This window comes from Podarcis filfolensis (assembly GCF_964270895.1).
Source record: "Podarcis filfolensis genome assembly, chromosome: 8".
Classification (NCBI taxonomy): domain Eukaryota; kingdom Metazoa; phylum Chordata; class Lepidosauria; order Squamata; family Lacertidae; genus Podarcis; species Podarcis filfolensis.
The window spans coordinates 21,984,760-22,011,815 of NC_139611.1; the positions used below are offsets into that span (position 1 = coordinate 21,984,760).

The 27,056-nt window shown below is 44.8% G+C and overlaps 1 protein-coding gene across 3 annotated transcripts; it reads right to left on the minus strand.

Moving 5' to 3' along the window:
* Positions 1–1,330: 1,330 nt before the first annotated feature.
* On the minus strand, positions 1,331–24,061 carry TTC34 (tetratricopeptide repeat domain 34). Of its 3 annotated transcripts, XR_014551617.1 has the most exons (10): positions 23,882–24,049; positions 20,916–22,541; positions 19,512–19,737; positions 16,039–16,231; positions 13,792–13,958; positions 11,532–11,802; positions 10,189–10,400; positions 6,852–7,011; positions 1,780–2,379; positions 1,331–1,591 (listed from the first exon to the last, which is right to left on the minus strand). XR_014551617.1 is itself a non-coding variant. In XM_083628547.1 (9 exons), exons 2-9 carry the CDS (start codon positions 22,713–22,715, stop codon positions 1,858–1,860), a joined length of 3,234 nt encoding a protein of 1,077 aa, XP_083484673.1. In that variant the 5' UTR covers positions 22,716–22,813; positions 23,882–24,049; the 3' UTR covers positions 1,778–1,857. The 3 variants fall into 3 exon arrangements, 1 of the variants encoding a protein (XP_083484673.1); XR_014551616.1 differs by lacking the exon at positions 6,852–7,011 and having other exon boundaries at positions 23,882–24,061; XM_083628547.1 differs by lacking the exons at positions 1,331–1,591; positions 6,852–7,011 and adding an exon at positions 22,699–22,813 and having other exon boundaries at positions 1,778–2,379.
* Between the last annotated feature and the right edge of the window lie 2,995 nt (positions 24,062–27,056).

Below are 27,056 nucleotides of genomic sequence, written 5' to 3' on the forward strand. Positions count from 1 at the left end.
AGCTCATTCCTACACAGGGGCAATCCCTACCGGGCTGAGTATGGCTGACTCCTACAGACAGTGCAAGACAGTTGCATGATACACAAAAGGGATGAGGGGTGTGATCACTGCTAGACAGGGGCCAGCAAACTTTTTCAGCAGGGGGCCGGTCCACTGACCCTCAGACCTTGTGGGGGGCCAGACTATATTTTGGGGAAAAAAGATGAACGACTTCCTATGCCCCACAAATAACCCAGAGATGCATTTTAAATAAAAGCACACATTCTACTCATGTAAAAACACACTGATTCCAGGACCACCCACGGGCTGGCTTTAGAAGGCAATTGGGCCGGATCTGCCCCCTGGGTCTTAGTTTGCCTACCCATGGGCTAGAGGACCCTTTGGGTCTCTTCCAACTCTACAACCCTGTGATTCTATAAGGGGACCTTTTTCAATATGAAGGCCACATTTCCACCTGGACAACTTTCCAGGTGCCACATGCAAGTAGCAGATGAGGACGGGGCAAAGGTGGTCATAGCAACGAATATTAACTTCATCCTTCACATAGTTTACAAACATACCTCTACCATTTGGGCAAGCAAGAGGCATTACCAGAATTCAACGACACATTTGAGCCGGGCAAAAACACTCAAGGAGGATATTAAGCAGAACCACTGAGGGGTGTGGTCTGGGGAGAGTTCCAGAGGCCATATAGAGAAGCCACAGGCCACATTTTGACCTCTGGACATTAGGTTCTCTATCGCTGATACATGCTAACATAAAAGCTGCCTTGTACTAGGACATGGCCTCTTGAAATCCTTCACTCCATGTGCAGGCAGAGAAATTGGAGAGACCATTTCACTGAGATTCTCCATTTTGCTAAATGCCCACCCTCCTGCCATCTGCGAAGTAGTATGGAGCAGCTTTTTCTATGAGAAGAACTGGGACCAGCAAAAATCCTTGGCTGAGGAAAGCAAGGATGATAAATAATGATGTCAACTGATCCTATTGCTCAAAAGTAAACCCCATTGAGTTAGATCAGTCTTACTCCCCAGTAAATACATACACGAACAGCAGCTGTAAATGATTCTGAAAAATACTGTGTTCACTAGTTGGCTGAAAAAACTTACCTTCTTCCTGCCTTTCAAATATTTGTTTGATTAAAAAATAATAATTCACAACTTGGACAGTATGATTTTGTTATATGGAGAGCACTCAGGAAACAGGGTTCTACAGAATAAGAGGCACCTCCATATATGTTCTCTGGTCTTTACAAGCAAAAGAGAGAGAAAAGAAAGAAGAAAGTGTGTGCTTGTGGAGGTTTGCTGAACTAAAGCACTGAATAATAAGGAAGGATGAATCCATTCATTTGTCTGTCTGTGTCTGCTTTGAATGTGCTCATTCCTAAGTCCATTTCTGCACTACTCTGCAATTTTAAAAAATGCACCAAAAATCACATTAATTTTCAACACACAGTTTCATAAAATACACACTTGCATGTCTCGTCTCTAAAATATGTGCTCTGGTACATTTTTGGGGAGCTATATTATCACAACATTGGGTGATGTGCGAAAACTGATGAGTAACTACGTTCTAGTAAATACAGTGGTACCTCGGGTTAAGAACTTAATTTGTTCTGGAGGTCCGTTCTTAACCTGAAACTATTCTTAACCTGAAACACGCCGCCACACAATTTCTGTTCTCATCCTAAAGCAAAGTTCTTAACCCGAGGTACCATTTCTGGGTTAGTAGAGTCTGTAACCTGAAGCGTCTGTAACCCGAGGTACTACTGTATGTTACTTTGGGAAATGCAAATCGAGATGGTTGATTTAAAAATGCAGGTCATGAGAAAACCTCCTGTGACCCAGACTGAATAAATTATTGTACTCTGCATCCAGATGCCTCCCGTTTAAGTCTTATTTTAAGTCTCTTAAGCTCAGCGTTGTTTTGGTTGATCATTAGCCCATACTCTGCAGTCTTCCAGGATTCTTCATAACGTTTTGCTGCAAAGGAGGACTGAGCAGTTTGCAGGAATGCTTTGGACAGTGCATCCCCATCGTGATCAGCAGCAATGATGGTCAGAGCCAAAGACTGTTCCAGCTGAAGAGCTTGGATGTACCGCTTGACCGCCAGTTCCTCCTTGGAGGTGGACAAGAGCAGATGTCCCTGCAAGCAGTAGTCCTCAATCTGAGTCTTCAGGCTGTTTTTCCCGTGGTTGGAGATCACCTTGTCCATGTCCGGCAAAGCCTTATTGTAGTCCTTCAGGTGGGCTAGGCAAGCAGCACGTTGGCGGAGATATCGTGGATTGCCATTACTTGCCAAGACGGCCAGTGAGTAGTAGCCAACAGCCTTTGTGTAGAATTGCTCCTTCACCAGTACATTTCCTTCTTTGGAAGCAACCTAGAGACAGGAAGAATACTGGTTACCCCCAGTCCTAAATTAGGTTCTTTTCTCAGAAGTAAGTCTGACTAAAGAGCTGTAGCTCAGTGGTGGAGTCTTTGCTTTGCATGCCGAAAGTCCCAAGAAGTTGGCTATGAATGGTTTGGGTATGTTTAGCCTGGAGACTGTGATATGAGAACCATCTTCAAATATATGAAGGGCTGTCACATGGAGGATGGAGCAAGTTTGTCCTCTGCTGCTCCAGAGGGTAGGACCCGAACCCATTGATTCAAAAGACAAGGAAGGAGACTGTGACTAACCATTAGGAAGAACTTTCTCTCAGTAGGAGCTGTTCGATAGTGGAATGGACTCACTTGGAAGATGGTGGACTTTTCTGCATTGGAAGTTTGTAACCAGAGGTTGGATGGCCATCTGTCAGGGATTCTTTAGCTGTGATTCCTGCATTGGACTAGATCAGGCATGTCCAACAGGTACATTGTGAAAGGCGAAAGATTTATACGAACTGAAGAGAAACCAGAGTACGCCACAACAGCAGCAAGAATACTCATCGCAAAGTATGGGAAGACACAAGATCTACCCACCCGGGAAGAATGGCAGACGAAAGTGATGGAATACATGGAATTGGCTGAGATGACTGGCAGAATCCGGGACCAAGGAGAAGAGTCGGTGGAAGAAGAGTGGAAAAAATTTAAAGTATATCTTCAAAAATATTGTAAAATTAAGGATTGTTAGAAAGATGTTGGAAAAAGAAAATTATATGGCTTTGGTAGAAATGATATATAAGGATTAAGTAAAAATGAATTGATGAAAGAGTGAACGTAAAACTACAATATATTAAATCAAATTATTAAGATAAAAACAGGGTTGGAAGGATTTGCTGAAATAACAATTTGAATTAGAATACAAAAATGGGAGGTGTGAGGAGGGCAAGGAAATAAGTAAAGGAAGAAAGTTATGTAAAGGTTTAATCTTTTTTTTTTTGTCTTTTGCTTTTTTCTTTTTTTAAAAAATGATTGTACTTTTTCTGTCTTTTTTTCTTTTTTTCTTTTTTCTCTTTGTAATCTTCAAAATTCTGAATAAATATTATTTTTTTTAAAAAACAGGTAGATTGTGACCTACAGGTAGATCACTGCACGTCTGTGGTAGATCACTGGCTCCCCCAAAACGGGGCTTTCCTTCTCCTTAAAAACAGCTAACAACTTTGACCTGAACCCCCCAAAACCAGGGCTTTCCTTCTTCCTAAGAAAAGCTCAACAATTTTTACCTGAACCCCCAAAAAGGGAGTAGGTCAATATCAGTTTTTAACTCTGTGAGTAGATCGCAGTCTCTTGGGAGTTGGCCACCCCTGGAGTAGATGAACTTGGACATCCATTCCCATTCTACAATTCTATGATTCTATAATTTTAAACTCTTGAATTTCTGGAATTTCTGGATAACACTGGGAATGCCAGGATGAATCCCTGGCATTTTCAAGTGGGACTGGGAATACCCCCATCTGAAACCTCAGAGAGGCACTGCCAGTGGGTGTTGACAATACTGAGCTAGATGAACCAATGGTTTGACTTGACCTAAGATAGCATCCTATGTTCCTGTAAATTCACCATGACTTTACTTCCTAAGCACACATGCTTAGGATCCAATAACTCATGATGCTTTCATTTGAAGAAAAATACATAAATGAGGACCGTGTCCTTTTAAAGTTGCTTGCACGACACCACTGTTGCTCTCGGATAGTATGCTCTATGTCATCTACTAAAGGGAACACAGAATTCAGCCTGAAGTGACAATTTGAAACCAATCTGGATTTTCCATGCCAAACACTTGTGAGCTATGCAAGATGAGGTTTAAGTAGCCGTAGCGACATTTCTGCCAGGGGTGGTGGGCGGGGAGGTCAGCATGTACCAGCGCAAATTAAGGCAGTAATTTGGTTGTTTTTTCTCCTTCTCACCAGTTTTGGATGTCTTTTTAGGAATCCTGGGGCTGATGAATTAAGCTCTCTGTGAAGTGGGTGAAGCTAAAGTGCCTACTGGATCTGGCCGAAGGCGCATCTGATCTAACATCATGCTCTCATAGTGCAAACTAGAAGCTTTGAGTAATATTCTGAGGAAATGGAGGAAGGATCACATCGTAGCTGATCTATCACAACATGCAAAGAATACAGAAAATCCAGTTGCACCATACTAAGACCCCAACTGCACTATACATTTTAAAGCAGTATCATACCACTTTAACACTCAACATATGTTGAGAGTTGCTAGAAGACCCCTATTCTTCACACGCAGCTACAATTCCCAGAGCGGTTTGACAGACAATCCCTCTTCTCAGGGAGCTCTGGGAATTGTAGCTCTTTGGGGGGGGGGGAGTAGAGAGTCTCCTAAGAACTCTCATCATCCTTAAGACTCATTGTAGTGCCATAGAAACACAAGACACTGTCTTCTATCATGTGAGAACATTGGTCCATCTAACTCTGTAATGTCTAGACCACTGTTTCCCAAACTTGGGTCTCCAGTTATTTTGGGGCTACAATTTCCTGACCACTGGTCCTGCCAGCTAGGGATGATGTGAGTTGTAGTCCAAATACACCTGGAGACCCAAGCTTGGGAAACTCTGGTCTAGACTGGCTCTCCAGGGTTTCAGATGGACTTTTCCAGCTCTATTTGTAGATGCTGGGAACTGATGCAAGGCACTCAGATGCTCTACCACTGAGTGTTGGACATCTCTAGGATTCCAGACAGGGGGCTGGAAGTTGGACAGGAAGAGGAAGATTCAACAGAAATGGAGGCGAAAGAGAAATAAATATGGAACAAGATGGATTTGAAAATTCTAACTTGGCATGTAAACAGACTGAATAATAAGACTAAAAGGAATAAAATTGAACATGTTGTAAAGAAGCTATAAATTTGGGTGTGATATGCCTCCAAGAAACACACATTGCAAAGAAACATAGAAGAATTTTGATAAATCGAAGTCTGGGAAAGGACTTTGCAACCTCTGATTTAACAAAAAAGAGAGGAGTTGTAATGTATATAAAACCAGAGTTGGATCCCCCAAAAAACTATTTAAAGATGAACAAGGAAGAATATTGATAACTCAGATAACATCACGTGGAGAAAATATCTCAAATATTTTATTATGGGGGCCGAAGCCCCCACAGCCCCTAGGAGTTAGCTCTTTCCTTCCATTTCAATTCATGAAGGACAATCAGGAGACCTTCATTAGGACACCGTGGCTCTAATGGATTTCTCATTACTGCTCCTTTAGTGCTCAGAAACGAAAACAGCGCTTTCACCACACTGCTGCAGAGCAAATGTTTAAGTAATAAACAATGCCACCGGCAAGCGGTGCAGAGGGCTGCTTTATCAGGGCAAATAGGGCATTGCCCCACCAATCTGAATCTTCTCTCAGCTGGTCATTTTTACTTACAACCAGTCTAGAGGGTGGTATTGCCCATCCTCTTCCTTCTTTGTCCCAGTAGAACTCAACAGGGAGAAGGACGGGGATGCAACTAGAGTGGCTCTGCCTCTAGCTTAAGACCATTAACTCCAATGGGTCTACTCTGAATGTATCCATCCTGAAGTAAATAACGGACCCATTGAAATTAATGGACATGACTTAGATTAGATCTATTAATTTCAGTGGGTCTCCTCTTAGTAAAAAAAAGGGGGGCTTAGTTGACAATCCTTGTTTTGTTGTTGTTGTTGTTTAGTTGTGTCCGACTCTTCGTGACCCCATGGACCAGAGCACGCCACGCACTCCTGTCTTCCACTGCCTCCTGCAGTTTGGTCAAACTCATGTTCGTAGCTTTGAGAACACTGTCCAACCATCTCGTCCTCTGTCGTCCCCTTCTCCTTGTGCCCTCAATCTTTCCCAACATCAGGGTCTTTTCCAGGGAGTCTTCTCTTCTCATGAGGTGGCCAAAGTATTGGAGCCTCAGCTTCAGGATTTGTCCTTCCAGTGAGCACTCAGGGCTGATTTCCTTAAGAATGGATCGGTTTGATCTTCTTGCCTTATTCTACTCTTTACTAAAAGGAGCTCATCCATGCCTTGTGTTCTTGAAGGAGTGTGGCATTGTGGTTAAAGTGACTATATCACTGGCTATATTAACAGAATCATAGAACTGCAGAGTTGGAAAGGACCCTCAGGGTCATCTAACCCAACCGCCTGCGATGCAGGAATCACAGCTAAGGAGTCCCTTACAGGTGGCCATCCAACATCTGTTAAAAAAACCCCTCAAATGAAGGAGTCCACCACCTTCAGAGGGATTCTATTAAACTGTCGAACAGCTCTTACCATCAGAAAGTTCTTCCTAATGTTTAGAAGGAATCTACTTTCTTGTCCTTTGAATCCACTGGTTCAGGTCCTGCAGGAGAAAACAAGCTTGCTCCATCTTCCATTTGGCAGCCCTTCAGATATTTGAAGACAGCTATTATCTCACCTCTCAGTCTTCTCTTTTCCAGACTAAACATACCCACCTGCCTCATTCTTTTCATTCCACACTGGAACAGCAGCTCTGAATTTTGAAAAGAGCTATCGCTGAAGACTTTGACCAAGGCCAGGGAAATGCTTCATGTTTAAACCAGCTGCCAGTAAGTTCCTTTATTGCATCTCACATCTTACAGCTGGCAACGCGAGCTGGAAAGAAAATTGCTTCTGTTAAAATTACTGCTAATGCACACGGCAGCCTAATTTAGCTCCCAAAATATCAGGGCAACTGGAGGGATGCCAAAATAACTTGTATAGTTATACTGATTTTTTGGTTGGTTGCTGATTGATGACTGTAGGGGATCAAGGCAGGGGGTTCTGGGGTTGAAGGTCTCACACCTTTTTCCATGGGGCAACGGCTGGGACTGGGAAACAGACCCACTGTTCAAATTTCCCATAATGTCACAGGCCAGGGGTGGGGAACTGCAGGCCTGAAAACTGCAGGCAGCCCTCCAGTCCTCTCTATCTGCTCCCTAGGGCACACCTCCTCACTCACTGTGCTTCACCCCTTCCCCAATAGTTTTTCCCTGGCTGCAATGTGTCCTTAAGCCTGGCTCATGCCTCCTGGCATGACCTGAGAATCATTGAGAGTGACAGTGCTTAGAACAGTCCTGTGTGACCTGGGAATATCAGGGTTGGCACCACCACTAGACAAAACAGGGCAGCTGTTGGTGGACGGAGGTGTGCAGGGCTCGTCAGTAAAATGGACTTCTGCACAGGTGTCAGGGCTGGAGTCAGATGCAGGTCACCACAAACAAGGCAGAGTGCCATGCTAGTGAAGTTAACACTTCCCAGTAGGTCTTGCCCCTATGGAACTGTTTCCAGGACTGAAGGTCCCTGCCTTCCACCCCTTCTAAGGCTCCTCCTCTTCCAGCTGTTTCCCAGGCAGTCTCAAACTGCATCTGCCCACCTCTGGCCTCTGTTCTGCTCTCATTATTCTCTGTGTTCTTGCAGACCAGGGTGGAGGGGAGCTTGTCACAGCAGGAGAGGGATTCTTCAGCCGTCCCTTGACCCCCCTCCTCTGCTGCAGCCTCAGAGCCTGAACTGCTCCCTGTCACAGTTTCCTCCTGCTCACTAACCCCTGCTGCCCCTTCAGCACCCAGCCTCTCCTCCCAATCTTCTCCTTTTGACCTTTCCTCAGTGTCCTACCACCAATCCCCAGGCTTCGAGCCTTCCTCCTCCAGAGTTTCCCTTGGGTTTCTGGCTGGTGCCTGCCACCACTCTACTTCGTCCAGCCAATCCCTGACATCAGGCAAGAAAATGTCTTGGGGTGTCCCTGAATTTACTGTCTGGGACTCTCCCAAAGCCACACATGTCTCTGAGCCACTCGCCTCTCCAACCCTGCTTTGAATCCTCCTTGAGTGTGGAATGTGTCTTTGAATTCTGAGAATGCTTCTTACCTGCCTTGGAGGAGGACAGAGAAGGGTGGGTGGGGGTGTTTAGAAACTTGCCTACCGTCACAAAAATTAAAAAATAATAATATTGCATTCCTTGCTCCTCCCATGTTTTTCTCTGGCTTCACCCACCACCGGCATGCAGCCCCCAAGAAGGGAACATTGCCCTGAGTGTAACTGATGCTGAAGCTGCTGATGTATCTCAACATGGAAGGAATGTATGGGACAACTGCATATTCCTGCATTGCAGGGGGTTGGACTAGAAGATCTTTAGGGTCCCCTCCATCTCTACAATTCTGTGATTCTATGAATATATACAAGTCCACTTATGCATGTCAATTTGGAAGTGTCCCTCATTTGTGCGCCCCCCCGGTGCATTTGTTTATTTGGAATAGGCAAAAAAAAATGGCTTATTTGGAATAGGCTAGGGTTGCTCCCTAACACCTCGGGAGGGGGAAGGCTTGCAAATCTAGTTTGCTAGAAATGCAAACCTCTTAGGGAAAAGGCAGCTAAATGCATGTAGCTAAGAAACATTTCGCTTCTAAGTAAGGAGTCACTTTGCCCCCCTGGAGTAATGTTCTTGGTCGTCCTTTTAACTCCCACATTAAGTCGGTGATTGGCAATTAGTTCTTAAAATCTCCCAGCTTCTTTCTCCCAGAAGAGATATGCCCCCTCCGACTGCCTGCCTGATTTAGAGAAGAGAGGTTCTTTGCCTCAGGGATTGAAAAATTAATACTTGCTTACTTAACACCCTCCTGCTGGCTTGCGAGGGGTGCATACAAAACAGTCCTCTCCAGGCCCTTTATTTATTAAGCATATCAGCACACAACACAGGGTGGTGTTTTTTGTGGCTGTTTTTTTTTTTTTTAATAGGGAGGAGCTGTTTTGTGTTTGTTCAGGCCAGCCTGATTCACAGAATCCACAAACAGCTTGTTTGTTTTTGAAAAAGGCTGGGTGTCACTTGCAATGGGAGAGAACAGGATCAGGGGAACAAAGCCAACATCCTGGGTAACCTGAACAGGTATCATCTGGGAGAACCAGGATGCGGGATCTCTCTTTCACCTCCAAACTGATATTGGTGCAATCCTGAGCAGTGAGAGAGAGAGAGAGAGAGAGAGAGAGAGAGAGAGAGAGAGAGAGAATGAACGCAGATGAGGTCCCAACTCCCTTCTACCCCAGCCAGCATGGTGAACAGCATGGTGAATTCAGAATGTAGGAACAGGCATGATAGGAGTTGTAGTCCAAAAATATGGTGATGAGGAACCTGTGGCTACTCTATACATTGTTGGGACTTTTCCATTGGCCCCAGCTGCTCTGGGCAATGGTCAAGGACAGGGTTTTCCAAACTTGGGTCTCCATCTGTTTTTGGACTACAATGCCCATCATCCCTGACCACTGATTCTGCTAACTAGGGATGATGGGAGTTGTAGTCCAAAACAGCTGGGATGCCATGGTCAAGGATGATGGGATCTGCAGTTCAGCACTATATTGAGGTCCACAGGTTCTCCAGCTTGCATTGTAGAAAAGATTGTGAACCTGTGACCCTCCAGGTGTTTCTGGGCTCCAAGTCCCATCAACCCTGCTGAGGAACACAGAATGTAGGAACAGAGTCAGACACAATAGGAATTGGAGTCCAGCAACATCTGGAGATAAGGAACTTGTGGTCCTCCATGCATGATAGGAACTCCAAGTCCCATCAGCCCCAGCCAGCTTGGACAATGGTCAAGGATGATGGGAGCTGCAGCCCAACAAGATCTGGAAGGCCACAGGCTCTCCATCCCAGATCTATCTGTTCAACTGCTCTCTTGTTTCTCCAGCATATCTCCCAATATGTTAGTGTTCAATTAGACGAGTTGGTATGTTCACTGGTGGAGAAGCAGGGATAACTTCAGCTGAAAAACAGACATCATTTGCATCAAGCAGGCAGCTTTACCTGAGCAAGGTTTTGCCGTTGCTTGGTGTCCAGGAAGCTCATCAGGTATCCTATATCTTTGTAATTTGTGGCCAAACTGGCCAAAATATGGGCTGCGACATTCATGTGGCTCTTCTTGGCTTGGAGCATTCCAAAGCGAGCATTGATGGAATCATTGGGTGCAGAGTGACCAAACTCTCCCTGGAGGTGCGCCAGAGCCTCATTGTCTCTCCCTGCCAATGAACATCAATAAACTGGTTACTATAGGCTAATATAGTTCTTGCTTCTCTCAGTTTCTAATGTTTCCTTCTTAAATTTCCACATCAATTTGAACTTAAAAGGAAGAAGATGACATTCTCACGAATATTCATCAGAATCTTAGCATGACTTTCTCCTAACATGGACATTTTTGTACAACCAAAGCAGAACAGAGTGGTGTTATTACTTTCCTTGATCTGGTCACTATGCTTCTGTTGATGCAGTAAATGGCAGCTGCCTGCCCAATGGATCTCTGAAGGGCTCCAAGGGAATATTGGTATCAGCCTACCTTACAAAACTGTTGTAAAGGTGACTGACATGAGACATCCACATGCAACATACTCTGAACATAGTAAATTGAAATGTGTGCCGGCATTTCAAACTGTGATTTTAATATTCCATGCACTGACACAAGGGATTTTTCCATTAGAAAACCAGTTCATAACTGCTGTTGATAAAATAAGGAAGCTTTTGGAACCCCTTCGTGATCAGAACAACAAGAAGAAGCAAAATGGGAAAGTTATTTCCTCAGTCTCTCCCTGCCCATCAGGGAAGCTCACCTGGAGCTTATTTTGATGGTGTTCCATGTGGCGCTTTGTCCTGGATTTTAGGCAAGTCAATCGAAAAATCACTTTTTTGTGTGTGCGTTTTTGTTAAAATGTTGGTGTGTCCTGGTTTCTACTTTTTGAAATATGGCAACCCTAGATCATCATCATCATCATTCTGCTTAATGTCAGAATAGACTTCTAAGCTATTTACGAAGTATAAAAACAAGCTACAGAAACATTACAATCTAAACAACCACAATTAAAATGCACAATAATGACACAGCAGTTCAAACAGGAGACTCAGGTGAAGAGATCAAGGGAACACCTGGGTAAACAGCTGCATTATCGAAAGCCAGCAGAATGCCATTGCTGATGGGGCCTCTTCCATGTTTCAGCAGGGAGCGCATCCTGCAACACCGGGGCTTCTGCCCTATCATAAGCTGATAATCATCACACCTTGGCAAGACTAACCAGGTTCCATTTGTTGCTAAGAAACAGTGGGTGACAGTAATGCCAAATAATGAGACGGTACTCCAAGATATTTGAAAGTTCTCTTACCATCAGCGGCTAAAAGGTCCACATAAAGCATGTGACTCTCTGTGTCCTTGCTCTTTATTTTCACAAGCAATGCCCCAGCTACAGTGAGGTCCTTCAGTGTATCTCCTACGTGTGGCTCTTTGGTAGCAATGAACTCCGACAGCCTAGTCCTGCAGTGGTCATACAACCACTGATGGATCAACAACTGGGCCTCCTCCTTTAATGAAATAATTTCTTGAACTGCTACAGCTGTGTTGGCTCTTAGGGCTGAGGTCAGATCATGCACAGCCTCCTATGTGGATAAAACAAGAGTAGTTTTTGAAAAGCCTGCTAATTGTTTGCACAGCTCTGGTTGGTTTATATCATCTGTTGTGATGATTATCAGTTGTCTCCCATCCACAGGCTTGTGGTAATCCCTGGGCACCTGGGCCAGGACAATGGGGAGGCTGCCTCTTCTTCTTCCTCCTCCTCCTCCTTGCAGTGATCCGCTCACACCACAGCCTGGCTTCCCCTCCCCTCTCTCTCCTCGCTTGCTTCCTCCAGCACCATGGGCTTCCCCGCTGCCTCCTGCTAGAGCAGCCAGAGTGAGGAGGAAGAAGGGATGGCTCGGTAGCCTGCGGGTAGGCCTCACAGCGGCCTCTGCCTGTGGGGAGGAGCAATAGCACAGTCGTGTCAGCATTGGTTGTGTGTGTGAGGGGGAAGGAGGAAGAGTCATTGGTTTATGCCAGGGCTCAGCACCATGAGTTGTTGTTTGGAGGCTCCAGAAAAAAGGTGCTGGAACTGTGCTCCAGAACACTCTGGCTGGGGAAAAAAGCCCTGATGATCATTATCAACAACAGCATTATTTGCATTTATATTCCACCATTTTCTTCAAGGACCTCACAACGACTCTGTGAGGTACGTCAGGCTGAGAGTCAGCGACTCGCTCAAGGTCACCTCTTGCCTTCCGTTCTAAGTCATTGTTGCAACACCCTCTTGGCTCAGCACACAGACCAGTCACTCTCCCCTAGATTGGCTTCTGCCCTGTACCAGGTGTTATAAGACACTCCTGTGTGCCCTTCAAAATCAAAGGAGGCGCTAAAAGAGTTTAATTAGCCGGAGCAAAAGTATTGTGAGCTAATTTCTATGCTTCCCCTGCCCGCCTGCCCTGCTCAAAGCCAAAATGACATTTAATTATCTGCCTTTTCTATTAGTTTGGTAAACAAAGGGCTTTCTTTTCAATCCCGAGGTATTAAAGATGCATGCAAGATGCATGCAACAGGGAACATTAAAGCCTCTTCACTGTCATGCGCCTGCTATCTCGGAAGGCAGATAAGCTAGCCATCACAACCTTCCCCATTAAGACAGGCCACTTGGGGGCTGCTGATACAGACACAGTTTGCATTTAATGGTTGAGGGGGGGGGGAGAGAAGTGGGGGGGGGAGGGTTTTCAAAATGTTAATCCTGTTTAACCTTTATCAAAATATCCCTTTTTGTCCCCTTCCAGGCCTTTACAGGATTTAGCAGAGAGAGAAAGGAAAACCTTTATAGCTCAGTCAGATCTTCCCTCTCTTGCTGTCCCTGGGGCCTCTCATTCTTCCCCTCCTCTTTCTTCACATCATTATCCTGACATGACCTGAGAGCCAGCAAGTGGTGCAGTGGTTAGAGCAGCCCTGCACAACTCCCCCTCCCCCCCAAAAAAATTAGAGTTGGCACCACCAATTGGGATAATTGGGCAACGGAGGTTGGGATCCTGTTGGAGGGCAGAGATCTGTCAGCCCCACCAGCCCAGCTGACTCCCAGACTCTGACTGAGAGCATTGTCTTGTCCTTTGCCTCAGCCAGCAATAGCAGGGGTTGGGATTGATAACCCTTGGGGTCCCTATGGTTCGTCTTGGACTGTCCTTGTATCCACTAGGCCAGGATGGGGAAAACCTCAGGCCCATGGACCAAACACAGCCCTTTTTGCCTCTCTGTTTTGCCCTTCATACTTTCCCTAGGTCACACACCCCTCTGAGCCATGTGCCTCACTAGCCTTGTTCTGCACCCTCCTTGAATGTTTTTGCCTGGCTGGACTATGTCATTGAATGCTGATTTACACTCCTTGCTCCACCCACTTTCCCCTAACTTCAGGTGAAGATCATCTAATCCAAGCCTCTGCAGGAATATGCGGAGGTCCAACTTGCAACCTTGCAATATCAGCACCATGCTCTAACCAACTGAGCTATGATTCTTCCTCTGGCTCAAAGTCTTGTTTAGTAAGTAAGTAAGTAAACAGAAAAATAAAACCACCCCGTTGTTACCTTTTTCTGGTTCAGAGCTAGATGAACAAATCCTTTCCCACTCAGTGCCTGGGCATTTGTGGGGTCTTCTTTTAGGATGGCATTGAAATCAAATATGGCAGTTTTCTTCAGCCCAAGATGCCCGTAACAGCGGGCCCGGCTAAGAAGCGAATCGACAGCATAACCTCCTGGAGCAAAACAGAAAGCGTGCATGAAAATGAAACATTATCAGTGAAACATTAATGAAAATTGCTTGCACAAATGTTACATCAGTCAAAATGCTGCATATTAGGAGAAATTTGCACCAAAATCCTTATGAATTTTCATGAGGATCGTAGGTTTTTTTGTTTTGTTTTTGCTTTTTGCAAATTGCTGCTAAATGTGTAGAAGTGAATTTAAGATTGGGGAAATTAGTGATTGGAGAAGTGAATTTGACAGAGCCTTACATGCCTAATTTGAGATAGAACCTTTTCCATCATCCTAATTAATTTTGATTAGTACTTGTTAGGATCTATCTAAGATTAGTATTTAATAGCTGCTTTTTTCTGTTAGTGTTATTAATTTTGCATTTTGGTCCCACCGTTCCTCCAAGCAGTTCAAGGTGGTGTGCATGGCTTCTCTCCCTTTCTCCATTATATCTTCACAACAACCCTGTGAGGGAGATGAGGCTGAGAGAAGCAGTGACTGGCCCAAGGTCACCCAGTGAGCTTCTTGGCTGAGTGGGGATTTGCAACCCTGGTCTCCTAGGTTCTAGTCCCAAGGCTTTAACTGCTGCATGGACAGGATTATTATTATTATTATTATTATTATTATTATTATTATTATTATTAGAGGTGTCCTGGCTCTGCTGAGCCCCAACTTAGGCACAGGTTCACCAGTTTGGTAGAAACTAGACCTAACACCCATTGGTTCCTCCGCTGGGCTCTTGACTGCTTCTCAGTGACTGTCAACTGACTATCACACGACCCAGTTTGAAAAGACTTGTTGCCTCAGCAATCCTCCCTGCGAGGTACAACAAGTCTCTTCCATGATATGCTCTAGCTGCAAGCAATACGGGTAGACAGGGGTGCCTTTTATCTCCCTGAACAAAATGGAGCTTTATTCTTTTGCAGGAACTCGTGCCATGTGCCCAGGGCCCAGAAAACAACCAATTCTGAACCTGGCATCTGGAGAAATAACAGGCAGACTTTTCAAATATGCAAAGATAGCAGGCAGATCTTTCAGATATTTGGGGCCCAAGTCATTTAGGACTTTAAGCACTAATGTGAGTATCTTGAACTGGGCCCAGAAAAAACTGACAAATGCAACTGTTTTAAAATGGGGGTAGGGGTGGGGGGTTACATTGACATTTAAATCCTACTCAGTATTGATCCTGAGTAGATTCCAATGTATGGTTAGCAGAGTAACAACTTAAACACATTGCAGGATTTCCCCCCAAATTGGCCAGAGGCATTCCATCCAGTAGAGCTTTATTGCTACTGAAGGCAAATGAGCATAATAGTCACAAATCCAATACATTCAGGATTGGCACTGTCCGTAAAAAATCCAGTGGCAGCAGACTTAACTTTAAACTTACAATACTGTACTTATAAGAAGACTAAACCTTAACACTATAAATGGAACACCACACCAAAAGGGAAAGAGAGAGAGAGAATGAAACCCAAGCTAATTCTGGCCTCACTATTATAGTCAGCATGACCTTGACAGAAAGAGATAACACAACCAGTTTAAACCAGCTGAACTCAGCTTCTCTGAAGGAATAACCCAAACATCATGAACCTTCTGCTTGTTTCTTTCATGTAGAGAAGCTCCCAGAACCCTCTTGAATTAAGTAGAATAGGAAACATCGCTACGCTATCAGATCAATGCTTTCTGTACTAAGAAATGCAAACTGACATATATGAGATCTGAATGCAACCCCAGGCAGTAATGTGGCTGCTATGATCTGGAAGCCATTGAAGTTCCCTTGCCATCTTGAATTGATTTTAGTATGCTGTATTATTTTACTGTTGTTAGCCGCTCTGAGGCCGGCTTCGGCTGGGGAGGGGGGATATAATTTTTTTATTATTATTTTATTATTATTATTATTATCTTCAAGGGCAGCCCCACAAAGAGTGCATTGAAGTAGTCCAGTCCCCATATATATTCAAGAGTGTGGGGAATTAAAAAAAAACCTGTAGAAATAAAGGAGGAGGGATAGGTTTTGCCCATTAGTATTGACCTGTGTGCCTGGTTTTGCGCAAAGTTGACTACAGTGGGGTGTCTCACCTGCTGCGGTGATGGCAAAGGAGAGGTAGATGATGGCTTCTTTGATATAACCTCCCCCTTGCTTGTTCTTTAGGATCGTCATGGCCCTGGAGTGACAGTGGCTTTGCAACAATGCTCTATCTTCCTCTTTTAAAATCTTCACGACCGTCAGGAGGCAGGAGCTTTCCCCAGTTTGGGTCATTTTCTTGAGCAGCTTCAGTAAAGGAAACACAGAGAAACGAGGAATCAGCACCAAGATTTAGGGATGACTCATAGAACTGTCGAGTAGGAAGGGAACCCCAAGGGCCATCTATAGTGCAGCAATCACAACTAAAGAAACCCGGGCAGATGGGTGGATCTGTCCATTTTGGGTTTCGGACATTTTTCATTCCCTCGCCTCCTGTCTTTTTTTTTTTAAAAAAATAATTTTTATTAACCGGCCAATCACATCAAATTAAATCACATCACATAAATTCCGAATTACAAAGCCAAATTTTAAATTTTGTTGGGGGAACCCATATTTCAAGATCCAAAGGGGGATTCTGATCATCTTCTTGCTGCTGCGTTAATGTCCAAATCAGTCCAAATCAGTCCAAACAGAGTTCATAATTCTATCCAATCTTATCTTGCTGTTTCCACATCACATCTTGTTCATATATTTTCTCTTTTTTCTTTATGATCTCTTCTGATAGTCTCCTTAAGCCGATAAACACCAATAATAATAATAATCCTGTGTGAATTTTCCGTTCTTCCAATCCTCAAATCGAGATGGTTTCCATATATCATCTCCTTCATAGATAACATCGCTCTTTCCATCATAATCTCACAAAACTGTCGCTCTTAAGTCCCTCTGAGGAGTTTAACCCACAATATATAAACAGCTCTATTTCTCTCTTTCTCCTCCCAGACTCAAGACCTCCGACAGAACTTCCCAATATGGCGACGGCATTTTTAACTGCGTCATTCTAAAGCTCTTATACATTTCACGCTCTTCTTAAAACATGCTATGGTTCGAAAGTTTATCTCCACACAGCCTTAAATCCACAGCTTAAGTCCTTAAAACGACATTTCTAACTCGTGAGGGGAGGGGATTCTTATTTAATCACATAAGGAAAGAAAGGAAAGTTTCCCCCCCTCCCCCATCAGTCATTTGCCATACCGTGTCTTGGCGTATCTTCTCATGTTTTATTCTTGTCTTGTTTTATCAGAGATCTCTTCTGTTAGCAGTCTTTACTCCCCTCCTTCCTTGAAATATGTGCATTCCTTCATCCAAATTGTTTCTTTTGAAGTTCTTGCAGCTAGTGGCGCGAATCAGGGACGGCGTCCAGGAGTGCCGAAATCCCACAGGAGGGCTTTGTGCCTAGTGCCCCCATCCCCACAAATTTGGGGGTGGTATAGGGCACAGCAGGCAAGGGCAGTCCCCCCCACCATCCTGGGGGGGTTACGGAGGCTAATTACTCCCATCATAGCCTCCAAGTTACCTCATGTGGGTCGGAGAGATGTTATTGTCAGTCATCTTCCGATGCGCCCCCTAGTGGCCCCCCTCCCCTCGCCTCCTGTCTTAGGTTTGGTTCTCCACATTTGCCTGTCAGTTTGCAATTAAAAAAAAATTCCATCAAAATGTGTCAGCATTTTAGTGCAAATTTCTCCTAACTACAACTTTTGCAAGCAATTTCTCCCAACATCACATATTTAGATGCACTACATTTATTATTCACACTTTCCCCCAATATACACATTTCTGGATTGGAGAAAGGCATTGCAAAATGTGGACAAGGGTGAATTCTGAAGGATGGCTGTGTTTCAGTTCAGGTATTGTTTTGGAAAGAGCAAATCGGGTTCACGCAGATAGTTTCTGGGAAGCGGGGTAGATAGAGTAAGATTTCCAGCAGCTGGGGGCAGAGATTTCATTGCCCCATCTAACTCCTTTCCCTTTCCCAATATGCCTGGAAGAAGCAGATCCAATCAAGCAAATTCCTTACAGATTACAGGATCTTTTTTCAGAGTTGTGATGTGTTAAAATAGCACAGGATTAAGATGTTTTTGTTAGCTCTCCAAAGCCTAGACAGCCATGCCCTTGCATGTAAGCCAGGGCTATATGTCTTGAGCATCTTTAAAAAAGGAAGTAAAATAAGTAAATAAATAAGTAAATAAGTAAGTAAGTAAAAAAAGCAGCTAAAATAGGTTCCTATGCGGACACTGTGAGTTTCTGTGGATCCTAAGCAAAGATAAGAGTGCCCTCTGCTGTTAAGTTATAGGTTGTTCTGAACTAGCTTTCCAAAAGTCAACAATCTTAATTCATGGCCAAAGGACGTGCATTTGATTTTTGATTTTGTTTAAACATAAAAATGCTTACTATGCCTACAAGCAATTCGTGGGTGACCCTTGCAAAAATTCCTGCCCTGCCAATGGTTCACGGCACACCTGGATTTCAGAATGGGGATTTAGGACACAGCAGGAATGGGGAATTGGAGTTCATAGCATCTGTAGGGTATCACACTGGCTACTTCTGGTCTGCTCTGACTGGCAGCCCCTCTCCAAGGTCTCAGGATGAAGACTTTTTCCTTGCCTGCTACTTGACCCGTTTACGTGGCAAAGTCAGGGACTGAACAGGGACCCACTGAATGCAATGCAGATGTTCTGCCCCACTCTCCCATGGTCTTAACTGATAGCGTAAAGGCAATGGGTTGTATTCAACTGAGTCTTGCACAGAGTAGACCCATTGAAATGAATGGGGCTAAGTTGGTCACACTCATTAACTTCAATGGGCCTATGCAGAGTAGAACTACCATTGTGGATTATTTCAGCTACCATGCAATGGTTGTGTGTTAAAAGCTAGTTATTATAGCGCAGCATCGTTTGGAGTACAGTCACTCAAATAGTGAACGCGTCTCTCTAGGGTAAGAAGCAGTTGTGGGCTGGACTGGAAAACCTGACCAAGAACATATTCTGGTGGCATTTCAGCATATCTAAAGAATATGACTGAGGAACTACAAGAACATATCATACACAGCTTAGAGGGTTTCTTTTTCACTTAGATTATTCCATGGTTGTTCACACACTATGTATATCTTATTTTGACATACATGTTTATCTATTTCAGTTGCGGTATTCTCATAAAATCATAGAATTCGAAGGAATCCCAAGTGTCATCTAGTACAATCCCTGATAATTACAGCTAAAGAATCCCTAACTTGCAGCCATCCAGCCTCTGTTTAAAAACCTCCAGTGAAAGATTGCCCACTGGCTTTTGTTTTCTGGACGTTTGTCTCTTCGTGTGTGTGTGTGTGTGTGTGTGTGTGTGTGTGTTTTACTCTAAGATTCAACCTCATTTTCATGTAATAAATGTTGTTAACATATCTATGGGTATCAAAGTCATTAGGTTTTCTCTATATATATAGTGACTGAAAAAATTCATTTCACTTTGTTACCCTTTATCATTTTACCTTGTTGCTTCCTTAGTGATGATTTTCCCTTCTTTTGGCTGCTCTTACCTGGTTGCAATCGTATAGAAAGCCTTTCTTCAACTGAAGCAGAGCCAGCCTGGCCAAGAAGGCAGATCTCTGGGAGGTTTTGGAGAGAGCCACCAACAGGACCTTGTGAGCTTCATCTAATCGATCCATTTGGTACAGAGCATCAGCACTGAGGAGCTGAGATGTCTCATCTGAAGCATCCAGGTCCAACAGGAGAGAAGCCAGCTGGTGAGCTCCAGATGCATCGCTGAAAAAAAGAGGGGGGAAGTAGGGGTGTTCCCACAGGTTATCTCTCTCTTGTTCTCTAACACTTGTATATTAGGTCTTTCCAGTATCCAAGCAACATGTCTACAGTAGCCCTGAAGGCAGCCCAAGAAAGATGGACAGCGTTATTTAGGTCTCTGCAGGGTGTGCAAAGCTCAGCCCATGGAGAGGCTTAAAAGTCAAGGAAAACAAGGGATATTCAATGTTATGTTGGAGGGGATGCCAGGAAACAGGGAATTATATTCACATGTGGTGGGGGTGTAAATATGTACTATTTTTCCGGCAAAGGGTGTTTAAGGAGATAACAGAAATCACTGAGTTAAAGCTGACCGAAGGTCCAGAGGTAGTATTATTATCAATTTATGATGGGGTGGAAGGTTCGCAGGCTATGAAGGACTTGCTCACAAATTTATTGATAGCTGCATGAAAGTGGAAGGGGCAAGCAGAATGTAAAATGGAAGAATGGTATAAACAGGTGTGGGATATAGCTATTAATGATAAATTAACATGTGCCATTAAGGTAAGACGGGGAATATGCAGGAGAGGTGATTTTGAGGAGATATGGAAGGTGTTTGTAGAATTTGTACTGTTAGGCGGGGTAGAAATAATAATAAACGGAAAGGGGTCAAACCATCTCAAGAGGTGTTGAAATTTTGAGAGGTTGGATAGTTACAATGGAATGATCTCGGTGGTGGGGTGCACATTTTATTCTTATTTATTTATGGTTATTACTTTGTTAAAATAAAATATTTTTTTAATTAAAAAAAGTCAAGGAGAGCTTCACACGTGCAATGGAGAAGTGCTCATGAGAGGTGATTGGCCCCACCCACCTGTCAAAGTCGGCTGGTGGGTGGGTGGGTGGGGAGATAAAGATTTGACCCAATGGGCCAAAAAGCTTCCCCACCCCAACACAGGACATTGCAGGTGCCACCAATCTGTTGAAAGGTGCCTGAAACACTTTTCCAGGCCTAGCCGCATCTTAACCTGCCCTACAGGTATAATGGTGCCAGATGGGTATCTGGTTGAGTGTGGCAGAGCAGAAATGGCCTCCGTTTCCAATTTGGGGAGGCCTGCTGAGTCTAATTTGGCCCACAGGGCAGAGGTTCCCCAGCCCTGCACTCATCTGTCTTTTAAAGCATTTGCCCAGTGAGATTTGCTTACCCTTCTTTCACCTGGAATCGATCCAGCCCTCTTGGTTTGTTCTGATGGGGAGCTGTGCCCCTGGGGTCTCGGTTCCTTTCCAGTATCTTCCTTGCTTCCTCTTGTAGAATGATCAACAGGAAGCCCCTCTGGTTCCACGGTATGTAGGACTTGATGACAAAGCTGGTCTCCTCAAATCTAAACCTACAGGCAGTGATATAATCCAGGGCAGTCAGGTAAGGACTACTGCCCCAAGCTCGGATTAAGCCACGGCCACAGAGAGCCTTGATGCAACTGCTGGGGTGTGGAGAGCTGTACTCTATGATCTTCTGGAAATCCTGAAGGGCTTCTGCACAGCGTTTGTCATGGAGGTAGCAGAACCCCCGGAGGGCAAGAAGGGTGTTGTAATAGGTCTCCTGCTCAGAATCTAGAAGGTGGTTGCAGATTTCCAAGGCACTCTGGACACTGCCCTCCAGGAGGGAGCAGTCTGCCAAGCGGACATTTAGTTCGCGCCGGGCGCCCGGAGAAATCTGAATGAGGAAGCGAAGGGTTCGGATCACTGGGGAGAGAAGCTCCTTGCCACTGTCACTCCGGACTTCAGGTCTAGCACGCACAGCTTCTCTGTAAGCAGCAAACTCCAGATCTAGAGCTGCTCTGGCATGTTTTTCTATCCTCTCAGCATCCCCGGTGGTGAAAAGGGCCTCAAAGCGCCTCGCTGCCAGGCTGGGGTTTGCCTCAAAGGCAGCTGTCATGTCCTGCATCATCTCTGCCACCCTCCCGCCCTGAGAGAAGTACGCAGCAGCCCTGTCCATAAGGAGTCCAGATGCTCTTTTGTCCCACAATGCACCACTGGCTGCCTCACTGTAGACAGAGACGCCTTCCTTGCCTTTGTGCTTCTCCAAGAGGTGGGCTGCCTGGGGCTTGCAGGTGTGGATGTCTTCTGGTGAAATGGCAACCAGGAAGTCATAGCAGTCGCTCTGCCAGTTTTCCAAGCCCCCTTTCCCGCAGCGAGTCTTCTCCTGAAGTGAGACGAAGTCAAAAAACGCCTGGATTATCTGCTGAAGATGCTCCTTTTGCCGACTGCGCACAAACTTCACCGTCTCATCCCGGCATTCTGCAAAAGCATGCAGATAACCTGTGACGCCATTTTGGAAGTGGGTCCGTGACAGCACCTGGGCCAATGCCCTGGTGAGGGCCAGCTCCACACAAGGCTGGGTGTCCAGCAGAGAGTCGCATCGCCGCAGCACTTCCTCGTAGCGGCCCAGTTTGAGCAGGGCCTCCATCTTGCAGAGAGAGGCGGCCATGTTGTTGGGGTTGAGGGTCGAGAGAAAAATGGCTGCCATTTCGACGCTGAGAGACGTGTAATTCAGGCCACCATACTGAATCTTTGGTATGGGGCCGCCATCCCGACACCACTTTGATAAAGTGACCGTCACTTTGGCACGTGACTCTTCTCCCAGGGAAGCCACTTTTTCGACAGCTGTTGGGACGCTGCAGCTGAATGCAGCTGTGTAGAAGGCAGTGGCAAGTGAAGGGTCATCTGCAGCCAATTGTTGCTCCGCCACATCACAGAGCTGCAACGCCTTGTCCTTAGAGGACATGGTGCCCTCTCTGTTGTCAGCAACCATGTTTACTCCACTTCCAGGCCTGGTTTTTAAATATATATGTTTTTAGAAAAACAGATAGAAAAATGTCAAGACTTACCTTGTTTACGTGGCTGCAATCCATCAAAATACTTCTGAAGGGCTCTCAAGGGGTCATAAGAAAAGCACTGCTGGCTTTTTTCTACAACACTCTCTCTCACCTGTTTCCATCCTCCATCCCAGCAAGCAAAAGGCATTATCAGAGTTCAGGGACACATCCCAGCCAGGCAAAAATACTCAAAGAGGGTGTGAAGCAAGGTTGGTGAAGGGTGTGGCCTGAGGAGAATTCCAAGGGGCAGACAGATATTATTATTATTAGAATTTATATACTGCCCTATACCCAGAGGTCTCAGGGCAGTTCACAGAAAAGTCTGAGGGCAGTTCACAGATAGGTCTGGAGAGTCACATTTGACCCACAGGCTGGAGGTTCCTAGAAGAAGTGTGTTTTTTTTTCTTAAAAATAAGGTTTAGAAGCTGCCATCGGAGGTGGCAACAACGAAACTGGCCAATCACCGAGCTAGATTCCAACTCCTACCCCACACATTAAACTCTTGCTTCTGTCTGAGACTTAGGAAACATGACAGGAAATGAGGCGGCCATTGGGGGTAGCAACGGAACTGATGATTCACAGTGCTAGAGAAGAAACAAAAAATATAATTTTTTAAAAAGTTTCTTCTTCCGTTAGATTCACAATATGTTTAGGGTTATGCGTACCCCTGCATCCCCCCAGAAAAAAGCACTGTCTAGAAGCATAGAATTGTAAAGTTGGAAAGGACCTCAACAGCCATCTAGTCCAAACCCTGCAAAGCAGGATCCTGCCCACAGTCATCGCTGGGTGGGCTCAAACCACCAACCTTCTGGTTAGCAGCCAGGCACTCCAACCCATTGCACCACATGAGAAAAGAAGAAGACATAAGCTGTGCTCTTGCCGGAGCTTCAGCTCTGAGGAATCTTTGGATAATTTGTCCCTCCCTTGGAGAAATTCAATTCCTCTACCACAAATGGGAGAGTTTTGAGGGCCCAGTTGCCAACAGATCTAAAGATAATATTGGTAGAGGGACGCACAACTCTCTCTCCTGCTTTTGTTTATGAGGAAGAGCACCCAGTTCCATGATATTATGCTAGAATAATGCACCCATGCACCTCCCCTAATTTTCTACTTTGGGGTGGGGGTTGTAAGCAGGGACTCGTATATTCTCTGAGCCCTAATGGGCAAGTGTGGGTTTTTATAATGGGAGGGGGAATCCTCTTCCCATTTATCTGGCACCTTCCCCATCTGCTGATGGCAGTGGAAAAAAATCAGAACAGAGAAAGCAAGAGTCTGTCAAAGGGGTGGGGACTCACATTTAAGAAAAGCGGTTGCGTGAATTCTTGGCTGGGGGTTCCTGGTGGCCCCCATCTTGCTTTCACTGGAGAGAATGGATACCTGTTTCAGGCTGTGTCTCCACCGTAGAACTTGTCTCCCATAAGCAGGAAGGCATGGGGGGGGGGGGAACGAAGCAGGAGCAGCTCAGGCAACCACATGCTCAGCTGTTTCCCAGGAGACAGTAAACACTGCCTCAGACCCAGTGGGGAGAGAGAGAGAGAGCATGAAAGGCCCTGGGACTTCAGCCAGAGAAGCAATTTGTGTCTGTGGGCGGTAGCTGAGTGGCAGAGAACATGTTTTGCATGCAGAAGGTACCTGGTTCAATCCCCAGCATCTCCACTTAGGGCTGGAAATGTCCCCTTGTCTGAAAGCCCAGTCAGTGTAGACAGTACTGAGCTACATGGATTCAATAGTCTGATTTGGTATAAGACAGCCTTCCTATGCTGATCCATGTACACAGATAATGGGTTGTATCTAATGTTGGTGCTACTCAGAATGGACCCCTCAACACTAATGGACATGCTGCCTCTGGTCCATTAATTCTGATGAATCAATATACAAACCAGGACACAATTATTCTTTGAATTTTGCAATTTCGTTCTTCAAGCAATTTGTACAAAAATACATCAGAGGAAAGTGTGTATTTTAGTTAAAACAACACACAGAAAATGCCCCAAATTAATCAAGGCTGCATACAAAAAGGTGTATATTAGAAATCTGCACAGAGACACTGATAAAGTTTCATGAGAATTTAAATACCCCCCCCCAAATTATGGCAGAAATGCAGAAAACTGCACTTCAGATCAGGAGTGCCAGCTTAGCTCCACAACTGTGGATGCCCAGGGCCGTGGATGCCATGCAGCATGCATGCCCCTGGCATTGAAATTTGTGGGTGCCCAGCCTCTTCATGGGGAATTTTGTGGGTGCTTGGGCACCAAGGGCCCCAGGGAGTTAGCACCTATGCTTCAGATAAAAAGCAAACAAACAGAAAAACCATGCCTAACAGTTATGTCCATCCATATATGTGAGCTCAGTGTACAATTCAAACAAATTACCAACATGTTCTCTTGGCAAATGGTATGTTCCAAAAACTGTGCTTGCCTTGAATGTGAATGCAGAATGGGGAGCACTTAGTGGCAGAGCCAACATGACAATTTTCTTATAATTCCTGCCCCAAACGACTACTCCCACTTAGCTGAGTTTGTGTCTGGTTTTCCCACTTGACTGGGAGTGGTGGGGTAGGGGGAGAGTTAATTTCAAACGACTTAAGAGGGGTTCATTTTCTAGGTCGGGGAAAAATGGTGGGTGGGTGAAGGGTCAAGTTGCTGACTTCTTCCCATCTTGAAAACATCCCCATTGACCTGAGCCTGATGAGAGCGCTGAGGCCTAAAAGAGGATTAAATCATGATGTAAACCACCCAGAGTGGCTGGGATTATTATTATTATTATTATTATTATTAAATACAGAAAGTGAAAGGTTGTCTACAGCTAAAGCTGGATTCATGTGGCAGTTTATTCTATTTTCCTAATGTTTCTCCAACTGTTAAGTTCCAAGTTATATTTGCTCTTTCATGCGATGCAGCAGCCGGTTCTGAACTATAGCGGAATATAGTTCAAGTTTTGGCAATCATTTCTGTATTATTTGCAAATGGAAGCAGATAGCGTGGAAATGAGCAGACCCATTCAAATAAATGATGTAAGTTACTTTCGGTGGGTCTACTGTATGGAGACAGAGGAACGACAGCAACATCAGGCATGCAACTTACCAGAATTTCCTACACGATCCTCCATGGTCAGATAATTGTGGTGAGGTGCTTCTCCCACATGGCTTGAGATTCTTGCATTCAGAATATCTCCAAAACTGTATCAGAAATAGAATGAGAGAGGGAGGGAGAGGAAGAGAATACAGTTCTCCAGAACCCTGGTTAAATATTAAAGCATGCTACAAGGTATTCTTTTGTCACTGCGCAGACCATGAATTTTTTAAAAGGAGGAGGCACCCAGGTGGTATGATCATTGTCCCGCAGAGGAAAGAGAGCTTTCGCCCTTCAATGGAAGCAGAAGTGGTGTATCCTAGGGGTGGACTTCCAGGTTATCTGCCAGGGCTACCTGCAAGTGGTAGGCATGGCCAGAAGCAAAAGTGGACAGGGCAAGGCATGTGAATTTTACCTTGCGTACAGTGGGCACAAGTACAGCAATTCATGTGTGCTCATCCCTCTCTGTCCTCCATCTGGGCAAGAAAGAAACACAATCAGAGATCAAGGACCAAATAAGCTGTTCCATCTCAATTCATTTCTGCACATGCCTGTGACACCTTCCTCTTTCATCATAGCAGTATCTGGCACCTGACCACTCAAATGTCCTTTTTTAAGGAAGCCTTCCTCTGGGGGCACTGAACAGTCAGAAAGTAGAAATGGAACTTCCTAATCTTTCCCTACCCAGCATGGTGTAGTGGTTAAGAGCAGTAGACTCGTAATTTGGGGAACCGGGTTCACGTCTCCACTCCTCCACGTGCAGCTGCTGGGTGACCTTGAGCTAGTCACACTTCCCTGAAGTCTCTCAGCCCCACTCACCTCACAGAGTGTTTGTTGTGGGGGAGGAAGGGAAAGGAGATTGTTAGCTGCTTTGAGACTCCTTAGGGTAGTGATAAAGTGGGATATCAAATCCAAACTACTCTTCTTCTTCTTCCCATTAAATACATAAAGAACATAATAACATCCTTGCTGAATCAGACCACTAGCTCATCTAATCTAGCATCCTGTGCTCAAAGTGGTAAACCAGTTGCCCCAAGGCCAGTTTTGCTTGTGTTCTAACATAAATTTGTTTCAACACATTCTCTGTGGATTTAAATATATATTATATTTAGGATGAAACCGAGTGCATTTTCACATAAAATACAGATCTTTGTATACATTTCCCCTTAGAATTTGAAATAAATTAAAAAAATTGTCCAGTAGCACCTTAGAGACCAACTAAGTTTGTTCTGGGTATAAGCTTTCGTGTGCATGCACACTACTGGACAATTTTTTATTTATTTTATTTATTTTGACTGCATCAGACCAACACTGCTACCTACCTGGACCTTAGAATTGGGTGTGACTTTGCCCCTAAGACACACATTTGTATATGGTCTTGTGCATTTTCCTCTACAAT

Bases quoted from the DNA above. Each gene is read 5' to 3' on its own strand.
- TTC34 (XM_083628547.1), bottom strand. The intron at 16,232-19,511 runs GTAAGAGCAGCC...CCTTTACTGAAG, and splicing joins TTCTATACGATTGCAACCAG to CTGCTCAAGAAAATGACCCA. The intron at 13,959-16,038 runs GTGAGACACCCC...GTTTTGCTCCAG, and splicing joins CTTTGCCATCACCGCAGCAG to GAGGTTATGCTGTCGATTCG.